This window comes from Phaenicophaeus curvirostris, chromosome 8 (genome assembly GCF_032191515.1).
Source record: "Phaenicophaeus curvirostris isolate KB17595 chromosome 8, BPBGC_Pcur_1.0, whole genome shotgun sequence".
NCBI lineage: Eukaryota > Metazoa > Chordata > Aves > Cuculiformes > Cuculidae > Phaenicophaeus > Phaenicophaeus curvirostris.
Window position 1 is genome coordinate 22,536,765 of NC_091399.1, and position 19,023 is coordinate 22,555,787.

General features: G+C 44.0%; 1 protein-coding gene across 1 annotated transcript in view; it reads right to left on the minus strand.

Moving 5' to 3' along the window:
• The window catches only part of PKN2 (protein kinase N2), a 51,821-nt gene extending 42,108 nt beyond the window's left edge, over positions 1-9,713 (minus strand). Inside the window, exon 1 of the mRNA XM_069862813.1 lies at positions 9,484-9,713. Coding sequence (XP_069718914.1) covers positions 9,484-9,531 — 48 coding nt within the window. The 5' untranslated portion in view covers positions 9,532-9,713. The remainder of the gene's footprint in view (positions 1-9,483) is intronic.
• Between the last annotated feature and the right edge of the window lie 9,310 nt (positions 9,714-19,023).

Sequence of the window (19,023 nt, forward strand, 5' to 3'; positions counted from 1 at the left end):
TTCATTGATGTTTGTGTGACCATCAAGAGATATTGTGTCACTGCAAACACTCAACTACGCAGTGTTTGGGCTTTTTTCCTACTACTCAAATGGCTCACAGTTATCAAACTATTCAATAACTGACAAACGTATTGATAATAAATCATAACACCCCTCACTTTCACTTTATGGACAGTAATTTTATATTATTATTTGCACGCTAAGCTGTTTTCACATCAAAATTCGACCCTGTTTCAATTGTACACTCACTTTTTCTTTTACTTCAGCTAAAGAAATAGCATGACTCCAGATTTTTCAGAACTATTCCTTGCCTCAGCTGTGTGAATGGTTTAACAGCAGCTTCTGAAAGGTGGTAAATAGAGCTGTGGTCACATCCCCACATTCGCCTGTTGCACTGCTACAAAGTCTTCACACTTCTTAACCTTTGACATCACACTAAATGAAACTACATCTTCCATCCACACATAATTTCCAAAACAATTCTATTTTCAATGCTTTTCTTTTTTTCTTTTTCAGACAAAGCAGGTTTTTACTGTCACCCGCAGCATATTGTGAGACCTCCAGCTTGAAAAATGCAAGGCTAGAAAAGAGTGGCCATAGACAATGCACGGACTGTTCATTATCCGTATGTTCATCCGCAGCAGAATTGGATGCCTTTCACAGTCCCTAGCTCAAAGCCACATACATGAGAGTAAATCTCAGCCCGTAATCCGATGAATGTTTTACTGCATAAGCCAGCACGGCAGCAAAAAAGGCACCCTGAAGAACCAGCAGTCCCAACCTCCCCTAACAGCTTGTTCCTGATATATGCCAGTACAAACCTTTAACCGGCCACACGTGAACCAGATTGTGAACCTGATCTGGCTGAAAACTGAGTTGGGGGGAAAACCCCACCAGCAAAACTTGCTGTTCTAGCACACGGCGCGGTCCAGGAACCAACTGGAACTTCCCCATCCTAAATTTATGTCACAAACCTGCTCTACGTCTTAGTGATCTGCAACAAAACCTAAACTGAATAGATCTTGGAACAGTTTTCATAAAAACGTATGTTAAAGTACCGAAGTTCATAAGCAAGCTATAGTGCCAAGGACAGATTAAATCATACCATTATTTCCTGATTAATTAGGTAGTTGGTGTTTGGGACTTAAAAAAAAAAAAAAAAAAGACTTTTTCCTGTTTCTTCTAATGACCAACTCTCACTGTCTCCTCAACATTTACATTAAGATTCTATATGAAAAAATTACATATACACATACAAACAGATAAAAAAATAATTTCACAGCAGCTGCACCACAAATATTTGCAAGAATTATTTCCAGATCAGATAAATAACAATTACTATTAGCTCTTATTCCTTTTGGTAACCTCTTCATTCCAACAGTCTAACCAACACGAGTACACAGGAGATGTTACACAGGCACTTATGAAGTTCACGCACATGTATTCCCTTTTCAAATTTCATCAAGAAATGGTACATGACAGTGATCTTTAAGTGCTTTGGGTATTAACTTTTAGGAGATGAAAAGAAAGGCGTATCAGCCCTTACATACCAGGAGCTGAGCTGGGTTTAAGGCCCAGCGCTAATTCAGAAAACCACTCCTGCTGTAGTTTCTGATGTGAGCTGCTTGCGAGCGTTCCTGTCACACTGAGCCCTGCACAACTCCTGTGATTTATCTCAGACCTTTGACGCTCCCAGCACCTTGGCATTGCAGAGGGCATTGTGCCTTCTCCCAGCAATAGATCTGCCACCACCCATTATTATGTATCATGGTGCTCTAAAGAGTCGTGGAAAGTTAGCAGCAAGCTGTCCCCTGCTTCTGCTCAGCAGAAACAGCAGTGGCTCTGCTACTTTCATTTTCAGGTTAACATGTTCTTGTGTTTTATGAGCCCTGCTACCACATTGCAGGAGAGTAAAGGTTTGAGAAACCTCAACAGAAAAACCAGTTTGCTTCCACACTGAACTACCCTACACAACGCTACAGATGTGAAACAGATATCACAGGCTTTTGAGTCAACCTCTCTAATCTGTAGTTATTTAGAGAACAACTCAAATTCTCCGGCATTTAAAACCGAATACGTCTCCAGTGAAGAAAATAAGGCTTAAAGGAATCCACAGGAATTGCAGGCAGAGAAAGCTAATTAATTAGTCATATCCACATTAAAGGTTCTACCAAGATAGCCCAGTTTTCCCGATTTGCATAATGGACCAAAGAAAAGTCTCCCTGGGTCCTGCCATACATCAACCTTTCTTTATGGCACAGGAAAGGTCTGCATGTATCAACCTTTCATAGCCCATCCCAGCCCTTCCCAGTCAATCATTCCTTATTTGGTCCTTGAGAACCATCTGCATGTCTATAATATAACAACAAAGGCCTTTAGTATAGATGCAGTTGTCCTGACAAAACTACACTGATGCTAATATTCTTGTTTTTTCACTATTGTTCAGCAGAAACAATGAACCATGCTGAGGAAAGCTCAAGCTTCGCCATCACGGCGAATCCTCTCCAGAAGCGCCCTGTACTCCACTGCAGCGGCAAACTGGATCTGCAACCAAAACGGGCATCACGTCAACACACAGAATAGGAACTGGCACTTCTATCTCACATCAGTAAAAACAGAAGGTGTAGCCTAATCCAATCCCCACTACCCACAGCTGGTGGTAGATTTAGATGAGATAACAGGAAGAAATGTTTTCCTGTGAGGGTGGGGAGGCCCTGGCCCAGGCTGCCCAGAGCAGTGGTGGCTGCCCCATCCCTGGAGGGGTTCAAGGGCAGGTTGGATGGGGCTGGGAGCCCCTGATCCAGTGGGAGGTGTCCCTGCCCATGGCAGGGGTGTGACTGGATGAACTTCAAGGTCCCTTCCAACCCAAACCATTCCATGATTCTGTGAACTCTTTCAACTCACCCTGTTTGTGAGGTTAAATGCATTAGCCAGAACAGCTTGATTTCAGCCTCTTCCATCAGCTGCAGTACAACAGCAGCAGAATTCCCACCAGGGCCAGTCCATTTAGGTGAATGCAAGCCTGCAACTGCATGCTGCCATCCTGTTCATATTGTGCTTGCTCGCCACAAAACTCAGCCACATCCTCCTCCACACCAGATGCTCAAATTTGCACTGGCAAAGTTGATGGATGCCACAAAACTGTTAGTTTGACACAAGCAAAGAATTTCTGAAGGGAATTTCTGAAGGTTTGGGAAAGCACCCCCCAAAGGACCAAGAGAAAACCTGCAGAGAACTTTGCCTCATCAGATGCACACCCAGACTGCCCTGCAAGCAGCTCAGCTCACTGGTGAGCTGTAAACCACACTAAGTGATCAGTGACTGTAGAGTGGCCCTAACAAAAATGGTGTGGACTTGTGTCAGCGTGACAGAATCGTATCACTGCAGTTCAAGCAAACAAACTAACCAGACAGAACGTTACTGTAAGGACAGGCCCAAACCATTTTGGTAACTGATGGCACTGCTTGTTTCTGTTTTGGTGTAGCACTTCTGAATGTATCTCAAAGTAACAGAACCCATGGGTCAGATCCTATAACATATATCTCATTTCTTTAAAAACAAAACATCCCCCACAAACACCAGCACAGAAGATATTTTGCTTCTGGTAGGGATTGCAAACCAAGCATTAATAATTAAAGCTGCAAAGAACCATGCAAACACCTTGCCCACGGATATCCCAGGAGAGATGCTTCAGTTCAGTTTGTTCCTGAACCCATTCTCTTACTGGATCCCCACTGAGAAAACAAAACAAACAAACAGAAAGCCTACCATCAAACAATTTGTACCAGTTGTACAAGTGGTTTCTAGAAAAACAAGAACAGAAAGCAGACAAGGACCCTCGCGCTGCACATACCACACCACAGGGCTCTGTTACTCTGAATCTCAGCAGAGGCCATGCAATGTCTTAGTCTCTAATTCAGCAAAGCACTGAGACATTGATGAAGAGATTCTTAATCCCATCATTAAGCCCTTAAACCAGCATTTCCCAATGTAAAGGAAACGTTTATCTAGTTATTCTGCGGAAGACTTTAGGTTACCTTGTAATGAATGACCATTCACAATGTATAAAACTGTTCCAGCAGAGCTGCTACACACACTGAAACTAAATACACTCTTTTACTGGCCATCACTAATAATTTACCTTGAGTTAAAATAACAGATAGGCATCTTAGAAAGACATCTGCTCTGGTAAAGACAATTCACTCAAATGTATACAAGTCCACATCACATACGAGTTCCTATGTTAACAGGCAGGCTGACAGAATTCAGCAGGCGGAAAAAAGCCCAACCCAAAACAAAACCACCACCCTCACCCATGCACCTACCTAAAGGTATTTTAAGGACTGTTTATGTTCCACTGAGAACAGGATGTATATTTTACTAATGCAAGTTTTGAACACAGTACTGTTTAAAGAGTAATATCTATCCACAAATGGAAAAAAACTGAAGTGCTTCGCTAAAGCCACCAGTTCTGGAAGCGTTTGTAGGGCCCTGAGAAGTCCCGAGCAGCTGCACACACATTTTCACTAAGTCTAGGCTGCAGTAGCCCAGTTCAGGCTATTTTCACTTGAATGTGACATTTTCTTGTTCTGAAGAGACAAGAGCAATTCAAAATTATTTGAGGCTCATCTGTCCTACCTGAGCAGCATTTGAAGGCAGGCTTGTTGCTGAGAGCTCAGCCTAATTACAAAGTGTGTTCAAAACAGATTAATTAGGTTACTTGTACCTTTTTAAGGCGTCCTTAGGCACTTGGCCACAGCTATTAATAAATACACAGTGCTTTTTATCTCTAAAAAAGCAAAGCATGATTACCTCTGCTCTAAAGATGAGGACAGTGACACATGAGTAAGCAAAGTCATCTGCCTAATGTCACCTCACTGAGAGCAGCCAGGAATGACACAAAGGCCTTCAGAGTCCTCTCAAGCACTTTAACCTACCACAGAAAGGTACAAGCGCCTAAGTTTGCATACATTTATATACAAAACATAGTTGTGTAATCTACGACTCAAATGCTCAGTTTATATCATGCACGCTAACAAAATACTCAATGTTTTTCAATCATATTCATTTTATGAATGTTCTTGTCACAGACACGGAACAGAAAAGTAAAATAAACTAGAACCTTTCCTGGATGTGACATCGTGCAAGGATAAGTCACAAATTTCACCTGTGGTACTGTTCATCACATTAAAAAAGTTACCATTGGCCTTTAAACATGATTCTGCCAGGACGCTTATGTGTCAAGATCCCCTAGTAGGGCAACTTCAGAAACTGGATGACTGGTGCTTCCATTAAAACAAAATATCCATTAAAAATCCTTTTATTCTGACCAATACAGAAATAAAGACATTTCTGTCAATGTTTTGTAATTTTAGAAACACGTATTATGGCCAAGCTAGAAAAACTCACTCCAAGGAAAGCCTTTAACACTTCCATTTGAAGCACATGAGGGTCTGGTACGTGCGTATTTACTTAGGGGCACAGCCCAGGTTCTCTATCTTGACCAAACAATTTCATTTATGCAATGAAAACCAAGTAACAGACTTTTCCCCCTGTCATTAAACAGGTATTGGTTTAGAATCACAACTGAGCGAACCAAAAGTTTTCTTTAAATAAAGCCTATAACGTTAACAAGAAAAGTCCAAAGTTTAAAACATTTACATTACTGTCTAATGAAGAAGTGATAGAGAACACCTAGAAGTACAAAACTGCAATCGCTTCAAATACACAGTAGATTAATTTAAATACACTAAGTAATAATTTCTGTCACCCCAGCCATATCGACTTGCTACGCTGACATCAATCACCACTGCCAAGAAAGCACTTTGGAAATACACACTGCCTCACAAAAAGTTATTATTTTTTTAAAAAATGATTTTTTAAAAAATTTTTTTTAGAAGTCCTTTTTCATGTAAAACTTAAAAGGTTTTATTTCACAGATATTGAACAGCCTCCAGCATCATAAGCTAAAGATCAATTTCATGAGGAAACAGAGCTGCACTTCCACCAGGAAGCAAAGAGTTAAGGGCTGTGCGTCTAACCTGACTGCAAGCACTGGAGGGGCCGGTTTACCTGCTGGACAAAGTTCTACAAGGATGCAAGTCCAGAGAAGGACAGCACGATATCGGAAGGGAAGGCAACATCAGCAGTACAGGTTCTTACCCAAGCTCCTTCCCCCTCCTACAAAGGGATCTGTACTGGAGATAAAAGGGGGTAAAAAGGCAAGCTGGCTTTATGCAATCTTGAAATCTTTGGTAATCAGGTAATTTAACTGGTGCAGCTACCAAACAGAACAAACTAAAAAGAGGATTTGCTTACCGCCCAGTTTATTTCATACTGCACATCTGCTGAGCAGCAAGCGTTGCATTTTTCAACCCGAACAAACCTAAGCGTACACTGGCTTAGAGGCAAGAGGTGCATTCCACATCCAATTAACTGTCTGATTTGTTTCAAGAATGATATCAAAGAACAGAGAAAACAGTTTGTAGGAAAAGCAGGACAAAAAAATCTAGGGGAGATCTGCTAATAGAAAGTTTTAAAGAAACTGCTCTATCAGACTTTTAAGGTATAAAACTGTGGTTGAGAGGTGTGACCCAAGGCCTGTTTAATTAAACCCAGCACACTTTGAAGCAACAACATACACCACATCTATGTTTTACTGCTTTCTTCTCAGCGGTTGCTTATTTTGCCCTTTTGTTTTTGTATTTTCTCAGAACTCGCTTCACATCCTGTCAGTTGGGAGCCATGAAAGTTGGCCAATCATTATATCGGGGAGTCCAATTGATTCACAACTGCTGATCAGCTTTTATCAGCTCCATCCAAACCCAATCGTTCCCTACGTACGACACGCTGGAGTACACAGGGCTATTGTAACCAAGTACACGCAGCACAAACAGCACCAGTAAGCCCCGGGGTACAGGGATCCCTGGCCGGTACCCACTCAGATTCCATTCCCAGTATTACGCTGGGGTTAGCTTGCTTCCAGTAGCTTTCCATGAGCGTTAATGAAACATCTAAACCACACAGCAGTGATGGTCTAGATCAACCCAACTCCGTGACACTTCAACCTTTACAGTGGCCGTGCACTCTACGACTTCCTCATCTTTCTGCGCAAGACTGCGATGTGCAAGAAAAAGTCCATTTTACATGTAAGCACTTTTTAAGTTCGACCTCTCTAGATTGAGGAAGTTTCCTCCTGAAGAGCCAGGAGTGAAATGGCGTATCTCGTGCTGCACTGTAGCTCCCTTTGCTTAGGGAACAGGCCACTAAAACAGCTTTTATGCTCAGGTATATGAAAAGCAATTTGTTTTGAAGAATTCCCAGGAAAAATGATACTGATGCCTTCACATTCCACTGCTAATACATCCCACTGCAAACAAAATACCACTTTTAAAGCGGTGCTTCCTGATATGGAAATTCCTTTTAAAAATACCTAAAAGTTAGTGGTTTATAAAGCTCTAACACTACTGGGATTTCCACATTAACTTTCTAATATTTCTTCTTGCCCAAAGAATCGTATTTGGAATTGTATTTGTCAACACATAAGTCACCATATACAATGGAAGAGATAATGCAACCAAAGGATCTAATCGATCTTCTACACTGTTTTTATTTTATTTTAAATTAGTATGTCAGTCCCTCCCCACTCCCAACAGCAAGAAGTCCCCCTAAACAAAAAACCCTGCTCATTTCCATTTAAATCAACCCAATCCACACTCTCAAGTGCTTCTACAGAAATTCTGCTACTGTTTAGCTTTACCTGTAACACTACCAGTTATTTAGTCACACAGCTCACCACTTCAAACAGGTTTACCAGCTTATATATCATCGTATCAAGTTTGTATTAACATAACGATTCTTCCCAGACACTTATAACGATTCTTCCCAGACACTTACGAGCCGCTGATTAAAGTTCAGCATTTCAGATGGATTCTTAGCCCTCAGCCATCTCATGTGCTACAATATCAAACTAACTCTATCGTGCCTTCTTTTCCTTTGTTTCTCAAGTGAGCGCGTCGCTAATGTTTAAAATTACAGGAGATTTTAACAGCATATAGGAAGTAAAATTCCTCCTTTTTAAAGCCTGCCTTTCTCATTCCCATTCGAGCATTAAATTCGATGCTTTCCATTTATGGACTTCTTACTTTGGCTAATTATCCAACTAATAAATTCAGAGACACATTCTTTGCCTGGTTAACCGTAACAGCTCGCATAGATTTAAAAAAATAAAGAAAAACAACCCCAAAAGGCAGCCTGCTTCTGGCCGAGGAAGCGGAAGCGCCGGCAGGTTGGGCTGACACTGCCAGATAAGAGCACAAAAGCGAAGCTCCCGCATCGCCTCCAAGGCGGAAAAGCCCCGCTTGTGCGGGCGCTCGAAGCTGCTCAAAAGCGGAGCCGGGAGCCCGCAGCCCCCGGGCTCCGGGGGGCCCCGGGGGGACGGGGACACGCGGCGAGGGCTGCGAGGAGGAAAGCGGCGAGAGGCGAGGGCCGGTAGCGCCGCGGCCGCCGGGAGGGAGCGAGGGAGGGAGGGCAGAGCAGACAAAAGCGGGTCGGGGTGGGGCCGTGCCCGGGCGGCTCCCGGGGGGGAGCAGAGCCGGGAAGAGGCTGCCGCCGCCGTCCCGGGGCCACCGGCGGGGACCTCGAACTCCTCGCCACAGGGAGGAGACCCCAACCCTCCCCGCCACGGGGGGCGCCCCGCCTGGAGGGACCCCAGCCCCCCGCCACGGGGGAAGGACGGGTCCCTCCTCACCGACAGGAGGGGACTCCATCCTCCTCAGATTTAGGGACCCCCACCCTCCCGGCTTAGGGGGTGACTCCATCCTCCTCAGATTTAGGGACCCCCACCCTTCCGGCTTAGGGGGTGACTCCATCCTCCTCAGATTTAGGGACTCCATCCTCCTCAGATTTAGGGACCCCCATCCTCCCGGCTTAGGGGGGTGACTCCATCCTCCTCGCCAGGAAGGAGGGGATCCCCCTCCTCCCTGCCAAGCTGGGGGGAACCCGTACTGTCCCAGCGATTAGGGACCCCCATCCTCCTTACCCTTAGGAACTCCATCCTGCCCTTATCAGGGACCCCATCCTTCCCGCCTTTAGGGACCCCAATTCTCCCTGCCAGGAGGGAGGGACCCCCATCCTCCCAGCACTAGAAAAAAAAGGGACTATCATCCTCCTCCCATTTAGGGACCCGCCATCCTCCCCGTCAGGAGGGAAGGTCCCCCGTCCCCTCTCGCCACTGGAGGGGAGGGACCCCCATTCCACCTCGCCTTTACAGATCCCCATCGCCCCCCGCCACGGGAGGGGAGGGACCCGCATCCCACCTCGCTCTTAGGGACCCCGCCTTCCACCTCGCCCGGACGAAAGGGACCCCCATCCCCTCCACCACCGGAGGGGCGGGACCCCCATCGTCCGCCAGGCGGCGGGGATCCCACCTCCCCAGGGAGGTCCCGGCAGGGTGGGGCTTCGCCGCGGGCCGGCGCCGCTCACCTGGATGTCGGTGAAGAGGATCTCCCTCTCGGCCGCGTTGGACGCCATGGCGCTGGGGTTCGCACCCGCACCCGGGCGGGGAGGGGATGTCGGGGGCGGTCCCGGCGCTACGGGCGCTACGGGCGCTGCGGGGGCGGGGGGAGCGCGGGGAGCTCAGGCGCGGCCCCCGCTGCTCTCATGGGGGGGCGCGGAGCGGGGCCGCGGCTGCTGCTGCGCCCGACGCCGCTGTCGCACCATTTGGCTGTCACCCTGTCGCAAAACGCTTCGCTGCTTTGCGGCGCGCGGGCCACGTGACCTCAGGGGAGGGGCGGGGGGTTGCGGCGGGAGAAGAGCGGGACCCCCTCCACCCACGGCGCCCGGACCACGTGACTTGATGGGGGGGGGGAGGTTGGAGAGCGGGACCACAACCGCACCCCCCGCCTGGCCCACGTGACTTGATGGGCTCTGGAGGGGGGGAAGCGCGGGATCCGTGCGCCACCAATCACCGACCCCGGCTCCCAGACCACGTGATCCGACGAGGGGCGCGGCATCCCGTGGCTCCCAGACCACGTGACGTAACGGGAGTTGCGGGGGGGGCGGGGGGAAGAGCGGGATCCGTGCGGCACCAACACGCCCCTCCCACCCCGGCTCCCGGACCACGTGACCCTCCCCTCGGCCCGGCCCACCCCGCCACGCGCGCGCGCAGAGCGGCGCGAGGGCTGGGCGGGAACGCGCCTGCGGTGCCTCGGGCTTCTCCCCCCCCCGCCCTTCCCCTTCCCGCCGTCGCCTCGCGGCTCCCTTCGCGCCTCTCGGCGCCTCGTGCCTCCCTCGCGGCCTCTCCTCGTCCTCGCGCCCCCTCAGCTATTGCCTTGGGCCCCCTTAGGGCTCCCTCAGCCTCCCTGTTCCCCTCGCGCCTCCTCCTCGCCTCACACCCTTCAGTCCCCCTTACCCCTCACACTCCCTCATGCCTCATCATTAGCTGGTGCTCCCCTCATGCCCCCGTACTGCCTTGCGCCCCCTTAAAGCCCCCCTGTTCCCCTCGCGTCCCCTCACTGCCTAGCGCCTCCTCACCTCGCCCCCTTCTGTCCCCCTTGCTGCCTTCTGCCCTCTTATTTCCTTGCACTCCTTCAGTTCCCCTTATTGCCTTCTGCCTCCTCAGTCCCCCTCTTTACTTTGTGTCCCCTTATTGCCTCGTACCCCCTCATGGCCTTGCGTCCCCTCAGTCCCCCTCATTGCCTTGCTCCCCCTCATTGCCTCGTGTCCCTTAAGTGCCCCTCGCACCCCTCGCGTCACTCAGCCCCTCAGTCCCCCCGCCACCTTCCTCCCCCCTCAGCGCTATGGGAGCCCCAACTTTTCCTGCTGTGGTGGGAGGGAGAGTGTGGCGTGTCCCTGGTGCTGGGGTAGCTGTGGCTCGGCCCCCTCAGGCCCAGGAGAAGGGGAAAAGCTCCCAAGCACTGTAGCAAAATCATCTAGCTCAGGTAGGAGAGAGCAGGCTTGTCTCCAGCGCCCAGCAGTCACCTGCAGCTCTGGGGACCTGGAGCAGAGGCCCAGGAGGCTATGGTGAGTGTGGGCTGTGGATGCCAGGCTTAATAGTTTAAAGGGCAAAATATATTTATATGGGTGCATGGTGAGGTTTTTTGGGAGGGGGTGGCACGGCTCAGTCTGCAGAGTAAGAAGTTTCTGAGGGCTTCAAAGTTAGCATGAGCATGTGGTAGGAAATGGTTTCTCTTCCCTCTTTGTAGCATGTGACACTTGCATTTATTCTCATTTTTCTGCCTGTGTTATTTGGGTTGTTTTTTGTGTCCATAAACACATATTTTGTGCTGGCTGGTCTATACACTTGTGTGTTCTCGTTCCACCTTCATCGTGGATGTTTACATTGGGCAAATTGAGTTCATGAATTGTCGAAGCAATTAAAACTGATTTTTACCTGTGCAGTTCTTATCGAACTCATGTAAGCCGAGGCATTTTTTTATAGATTCATCTTCATGGAAGCTTTTATCCCTGTCAAAGCAGGGCCTATAAGCATTTTGCATTCCCAGTGTTATTTATGCAACTTAGAAGGACAAAGTCCTAGATTCTTTGGTAGAAGTGTAGTGGTACTGGAATTAAAAGAGGAACTGGTTTGAAAAAACAACATTATCTTAGCTGAATCTCTGATACTTAATCTTTCTTCCTCCATAGTCTGGAAAACACAAGGCAGTGTTGGACAAGTGTAGCTCTGCGTTTGAGTACCGGGACTGCATTACTGAGCAAGAGAGAACATTCTGAGTGAGTCCCAAAATAGAAGGCAGTTAAGTACGTAAGTTCAAGAATGTAGCATTATATGGAATCCTGAGTTCAGCCCATGCCTTAAAATATCTGAATGCTGTTTCTTGAACCATTATTCTGCTAGCTCATTCCCTATGCTTGACCAGCATTCTAGAAAACCGAACTGAATGAAAGGGATGTCAGTACCATTGGCTAATGCCTTTAATTATTTCTTTTCTTCAGGTTGTGTTATTAATGTCTTTGTTCCAAAGACCCGGAAAAGTTAATAGCTGAGACTTAGTCTTCCATGTGGTGCAAAAGCAGACCTTGTGAACCCTTGGATGTAGTGTGGAACTCTTCAGAAAAATACCGAGGATACCCTAAGCAAAATCTAGGGTATTTTTTTAGAATAAGTCTTAACTAGTCCTAAATATCATCTAAGGAGGAGCTTGCCTTTCCTTGATAATGCATGTAGGAATGAGAATTGAGGACATGTGAAGAACATCAGGCAGGTATTAACTATTATATTATGATACCAGCAAGGCTCTAACAAGAAAAAAGTAGTTTTTTGTTTAAGCTTCTTGCCTGTTTAAAGTAGTGATGTGTTCTAGGGGGACAACAATGTAGAGGTATGCTTGGGTATGGGCTAGAGGAAACTCTTAGGAAGGAAAAAATGAGCTACCTTTCCATGTGCACTGTATTAGTAGGTGGGTGGAGGCAGAGCAATACTGGGCCAGCCCACCACCATTTTAGGCACAGAAAAAGGTCTAGGAATCAGTGACCTTTTTGATGGAGTTGGGTAAAGATTAGTTAGTTTTGCAATTGATAGCTCTCAATTTCAAAGGAAGTCCTCTCTACTCTCTGGTAAAACTCACAGTTCAAGTCTACTTTAGGATAGTATTTTCTTTACATTCTTTTGCTTAGGAATAAAGACACGTGTATAAAATAAATGTAGTCCCAACATATGTTTAAAAGAAACTCAGAACATGTTTTTATTAATAATATAATCATTTGTTCTCCCCAACTTCTAGACATAGCACAGCAGTGTTACTGTTGTATTTCTGTAGTTGTCCTTCTAGGTTGAATCCTCTGAGAACCTCATGAAATCTTGGAGCTATCAGGAAAAATAAGTTGGGAGGATGTATACATCTTTGCCTTCTTTGTTTACTTCAGCCTGGAGATGGTGAAAAAATAGTGTATTAATGAAGAGTAGTACTTTCCATCTTCCTGTTTTGCTTTGCAAACCATTGTGGGAATAGGAGAAAGCTTTGGTTTAAAGAGCTTCCAATAAATCTTGCAATAGGTTTAGAAAGAGATGTGTTAGACCAACAACTTGATGGGGTTAATTAAAGGAAATGCCAAACGAGGGAGGAGAAAAAAAAATCAAAGGTGTGGGTAACTCTAATGTGTTTAGCTTGAGAATGTTTTTTCCTTTCTTGAAAACTCGCTACTTCCACAGTATTTCTTGGAAGTTAATTACCCGCTTCTCACACAGATTTCTTGAAGATAATTCCATGTAAGAAGAGGCTCCTGAGAGACAGCATGAACGCTCTCTGAGGCTCTTCTGATGTACTGCTGACAGTGAAGAGGATAAGATGATGACAGGTCTTAAACAGAAAACGAGAACAAAGTAAGTTTATTTAGCTCTTGTGGTGCTTGCAAATTTTGCTTATTCTTAAACTATTTCTTTATTGCTATTTTAATTACATAGCTAATCCTACAACTTTTGAGTGGATGACTGTGATGTGATGGTAACCCTACTAGCAATTGCTGCATTCTTTCTAGTTAAAATTTGTCTTCTGCATTTATATACGCTTACCCAGGGCTAGGTTTAGGTGTGTTGTCACCTAGCTGAGCAGATGCTGTGAGGAGTGCAGTGCAACAAACCTTATCTTATTATCTGTTTTATTAATCCTGGACCCTGGGAGGACTTGCAGTCACTGAGAAAAAGAGTGCTTCAGGGGAAGGAGGTTCATTCGTGTTATTGCCTCCTGTTCTTTTTTCTCTTCCTTCTCTTAAGAGGGAAAATCTGCCTTATGCCAGCTAATGTCAGTGGAACTCTGGAGAGGAGGTACGCTACCTGTGCAAAGCCAGCTGTTAGATCAGACCTCATTTCTTTAAAGGAGATCGACTTGGATTATTTGAAGTAATAACAAAATGCTTTATGTCTTTACATTAAGGCTGTGATCCTACTAGTGGATCAACATTATAGATCTTTACACCTATGCTAAGTCCCAGTGATTCTAATTAAACTTGATTATAGGATCATGCATAATGAACTCGGTGGTGTTGCTCCATTGAGCTCTGCGCAGATGGACTCCTGCTTTCATTGCATCCACTGAAGAGAATAGGGCTTGGTGCAGCACTGATATAATTATTGGTATAATAAGTCCTTATTTTCTAAGGATGTAGATAAGAGATCAGTAAAAGAAAGGAAACGTTACCTTTGGATAGTCCCTGGTCTCATTGCTTTGTATCTGCCAGTGGCAAACACTTTAATTGAAATGGTAGCTGACATAGAGTACCTTAGTTTGTTACAAAAACAAGGCAAGATTCATTCAAGAATGATTTGAAATATGTAATTCTGTTATGAAGAAGACTGACTTCAGAAGAAACGTAGGTGGCTGTGACTTGAAGTTGCAATGAATAGTCACTAGAAATCTGGGGGTTTGGCGATAATTGAGGCATTTTCACATGCAACTTTAGGGTGTGCAACTTTCCATTATTCTAAGAAAGTCAAATTCCCACAAAAGCCTTTGCAAATATAAAATAAACAGCTGAAGTTTGGGAGTCACAATGTAGCCAGAAGTCCCAGTCTGTGTTTGGTGGAAAGGGAAATGCATTGCAAAGGATGGGTTGGACAGGGCATCCCTGGAGAAATCATTGCTAAGTAGGAGATCTTGAAAGGCTGTTGCAGGGTTGTCCTTGTTGTATGCTTCTAAGGTGGGATTGGACCTGCATTTGGAAAGTCTTGCTGGCAGCAGTATTGGACTACAGATTTGCTAGCAGCTCCCAGCTAGCTGGTTGTGAAAAATGCAGAAGTTTGTGTCTGTTCTCTGCATCGTGGTACTGATAGACTGATCTCACCCTGTGTTCTGGAAGTTGATGTGTGTGACTTGTGACCTTTTGGTGGCCCTCAAACAATTTTAATTTGCTGGTTTGAAATCTACAGCAAAGACTGACAGAAACAGGAACTAAAAATCCTTTGCCTGAAAGCGTGTGCAGCCATATCTGGTGATGTAGTGTCCATACCTCAAAGTTTCTTTAGCTCTTATATGTTTGTGGACATTATAAACACCTATGCCAAATGATCCTGAAACAGACTTCATCAAATACTCAGTCTTAGATGGTAATTATTTTTGGTCATGATTGACTTGATGGCTGTGTTTTCTCTCCATGTCCTTATCTCCTCTCAGACACGATAGCCTGCATATGTAACTCTGTCAGGGATTGAAGTCCTAAATAGTTATTAACTTGTACTTAATATGTAATGTCTCTGAATTAAAAGGGCAGATTTATCTTCATCTAATGAACACTTAAAATGAGAGAGTTACCAGGCAGGTTTATAGCTAGCTCTAATTGCGTTCTCCTTGCTCTGCTGGGACTGACATCCCTAGGAGAGACAGGAGCTTAAGAACTCTCGGAGAAGACAACTGCATCAAACAATATCAAGAGAAAGACATTAAAAAAATACTAATGCTGTACCAAATGTGTAACTTCTTCCCCTTCTTTCTTCCTTCTCTTCACTCCCTGTCTTACTCCACACCTAGTTTTTTTCTCATGCTATGGCAAATGAACTTACTCTCATGTAATTTAGTGCAGCTTCACGTTGCTTTTAATTCATATTCCTCTACTTCTGAACCCTGTGGTTCAGAGGTGGCTTGGTACAATGTATTCCTTGGATACTGTTCTTTAAGCACAAGTGAGGCAGTAAGAAGTCTCTCTCTCTTTTTCCCTTCTTCTTTGAATGTTTTCCTTTCTTTTTTCTTCCTACTTCTTCCTACTTTTTTCTTCCTACTTTTCCCCTACCCTGCTTTGAGTGGGATGGTCCTAATAGGGGATGAACATATTCACATAAGCACATATTCCACATATTTGAGATACCTTTTTAACTAGCTATAGCTGAAACTTTCAAGCATCTTCAGGATCTTCAAAGGCATTTTCTCTTGTGTGAATAAATTTGCTGACATTCTAATGCTGCCTGAAAATCCACACAGTGTTGAAAGGCTTAGATGAGGTTTCTGTAGTGGAGACTAGTTGCAAAGTTAATTGTGGAGTGGCTCTTGTAACTGAAAACTGCAATGATTAGGTATCTGAAAGAGCAACGGCAATTAAAATCCTGTGCTTAATTTGCTTAGATACATAGATGCCAGTCATTTTTTTCTTTTTTTTTTTTTTAAATACTGTAATGCATTTTGTTGTGAACACTTAATACTATGGTTTACCCTGTTTTTGTTGTGATAGAGCAAATGCTGGATGTCTAAAGGAGTAAGCTGAGTCAATTTGGATTAAGTAGCTCTGAAGCGTCTTGAAATGCATTTGCTGAAATCCCACCCTGTCAGTATGGCCTGAGATTTGATCGATTTATTATAATCACATAATAAAATATTCTAATAGAAATGTAAAATGCTTTAAAATTGGTTTGTGGCCTAGCAGTTTGCAGTCAGTGAAGCTGTTTTTTTCTTTGTAAGAAAAATGAGTCTAGAAGCTACTGGAGAATGTGAGGAAAAATGTTTTGTAACCTTGGCCTGTTTTCTCTGTCTGTGCTGTCAAGGAGCAATCGGCCAGAGGCAAACACTGAGGTGGAGTTAATGGAGCAGAGGGCTGAAGGGTACCGGGTGGATATTTGAAATGTGATAACCTGGATTTTCTTTACATTTTTTTACCTCTTTGCTCGCAGCAATGTTGACACTTTAGCTTTAATGAAAGCAGTTTTTACATGAATGTTAGAAATATCTCTATCTAATGGGCTGTCTTATTCTGTGAGCTCTCGTTCTTTCCCTTTTGACTTGTTCCTTGCTTTTGTCTCTTTGTTCCCTCCACACCCCTCCCACCTTACTGGAATTAGTGTAGTGATGGAGCAAAGCCTGAAAGTGAGGGGAAATAATCTAAAAATAAAGTAATAAGGCTTAACACCCCCTCCCATTCTCTATTCTTTCTCTCTAATCTGAGATCCATCTAGTAGGCCAGTCTTGAACTGCTGTTGTCTAAGCTTAATTGGACCTGAGCTGAATATGGTCATAGCAGTAATGGAGATGACAGGGACACATCAATATGTCCTCAGTATCTTTTGGAACAATGGCTGAATTCTGTAGGACAGTAGTACATAATTACCTTGGAAGCTGCATGAGCAGCCTAATGTTTATTTTTTAATTAATAATGATAGATAATAGTAATAATTATTAAAAGGAAGCACTATGTCTAGACATTTAAAGCATGTATTTTCACCATGTACCTAAACACAACAGTTAATCCAGTTGTTATTTACACCTGTTTTGCAGGTAGAAGTCGATTTAACATTAGGAAAGGACAATGATAGGCAGGATAATGAAGTTGTGTACTGTGGTATGAGGCATGCAGACTTTTGTTACAGCATACGGTGTATTACAACTTATTTTCTTAACATTCAGATTGTCAAATCATACTTCAAAAATATGCATTTTTCATAAGTGTAATACAACAGAAGTAGTTGAAAAGAAAAAGGTGAAGCTGAGGTCAGTTGGGGGTTGCCATTGGCGGCTGTCCTTAGCTCTCTTTATTGCTTCCCCTTTTCCCAGCAAGTCCAGTATTTAAGAAGGATTATAAGAGGCATGTAATCTTTGAGGATTTATTTCCTTTGGTGCCTCAGAGCTCTGTTCAGCAACACCACTGTTGTTTTATTTGTGTTTTAAGCACACACCTTATCTTTACAAGGTACAGAAGGATGTTATCAGGAAGTATTTTGGATAGCAACAACTATACATTGTTGCTTAAATTAACATTTGAAATTTAGATAGACATAGATTCAACTTTGAGTCTTGCACTGTAGTTCTGCAGGGATCTTGGGTACAACTGGTGTAAACTGGGTCTCTGGCTAATGAGGTCAAGAGTCTTTTTCGCTTGTGCCAGAACAAAATCATCTTAATGCTCAGGTTTGATATTAAAATATAGAAAGATTATAAATGTATATGGAAGCATATATAAAAATATATATGAACCCTAGTTATGCTAGGGTTCAAGGTATGTTTAAGAATACTAGTCTGGAATAGTCTTTGCTGGCAAGATGTTCCAGTGTCTGGTGAACAGGGAGCATAATACTCTTATAAACTGCTTAGTATTTCTTAATGCTTAATGTTTCTGTGAATTCTGTGGTGTAGGTTGGTGCCTAAATGAAATTAATAGTTTAAACTTAAGTGCTTTAGAATGGCAGTTTACTTCACACCACTTCCCGTCTTTGCTCTAATACAGGGAAAATATAGAAACATTTGTGTTTATTCATATGCAACTTTCTTCTTACTTGCGTAATTTGCAAGGACACAGTGTTTCTAAGTGTTCTGAGCACAAAAGAGGAAAAAAAAATTTGGTGATGGGGAAGGTGTATTAGTGACAGATTTGAAACTTCAAGGGGATTTTCTTATAAATGGAAACTATAAATTTATAAATTGCTCCATCTAGTGGCAAACTGCTCACCTGATAATTTTTCTTTAGTGATTATTATACTTCTAAGAATTTAAGATTGAATTCTCCTTTATTTTCCATGGGAAGTTGTCTCCCAAGGGAACTCCACGTGACAAGGTACTAAACTTGGTTTTCCTTCCAGTTAGTTCTGAAGGGGTTTGAGTGTTTACTTAGTGGAAACAAGACATGTAGAATCATAGAATAACCAGGTTGGAAGAGACCCACCAGATCATCGAGTCCAACCATTCCTATCAAACACTAAACCATTCTCCTTAGCACCTCCTTAGCGTGTGTCTAAACTGCCTTGGTGAACTTGGTCTTAGTGCCTTAATAACTTTGGTTTGAGTTTTCCTTGGACCTGGGAGGGAAAATAGGAAAGCTGGATTGTATCTATAATTAATACAATAAAAGTGAAGTCTGTGACTCTTCGTCAAAGTGTTAAAATACAACGAATGATGTACTGAGATGCATCTTACTTTCTAGCATGAGACAATTTTCTGTTGATGATTGTTTCATTGAAACCTTAATGGTATTGATACTTTTCATAATTATAATGAACGAATTGAATTGTTAATGTAAATATATTTTGTAAGCAATTGGAATTCTTATATCAATCAGGACAACTCCCCCCTGCCCGCTGTGTTTCCCCAGTCA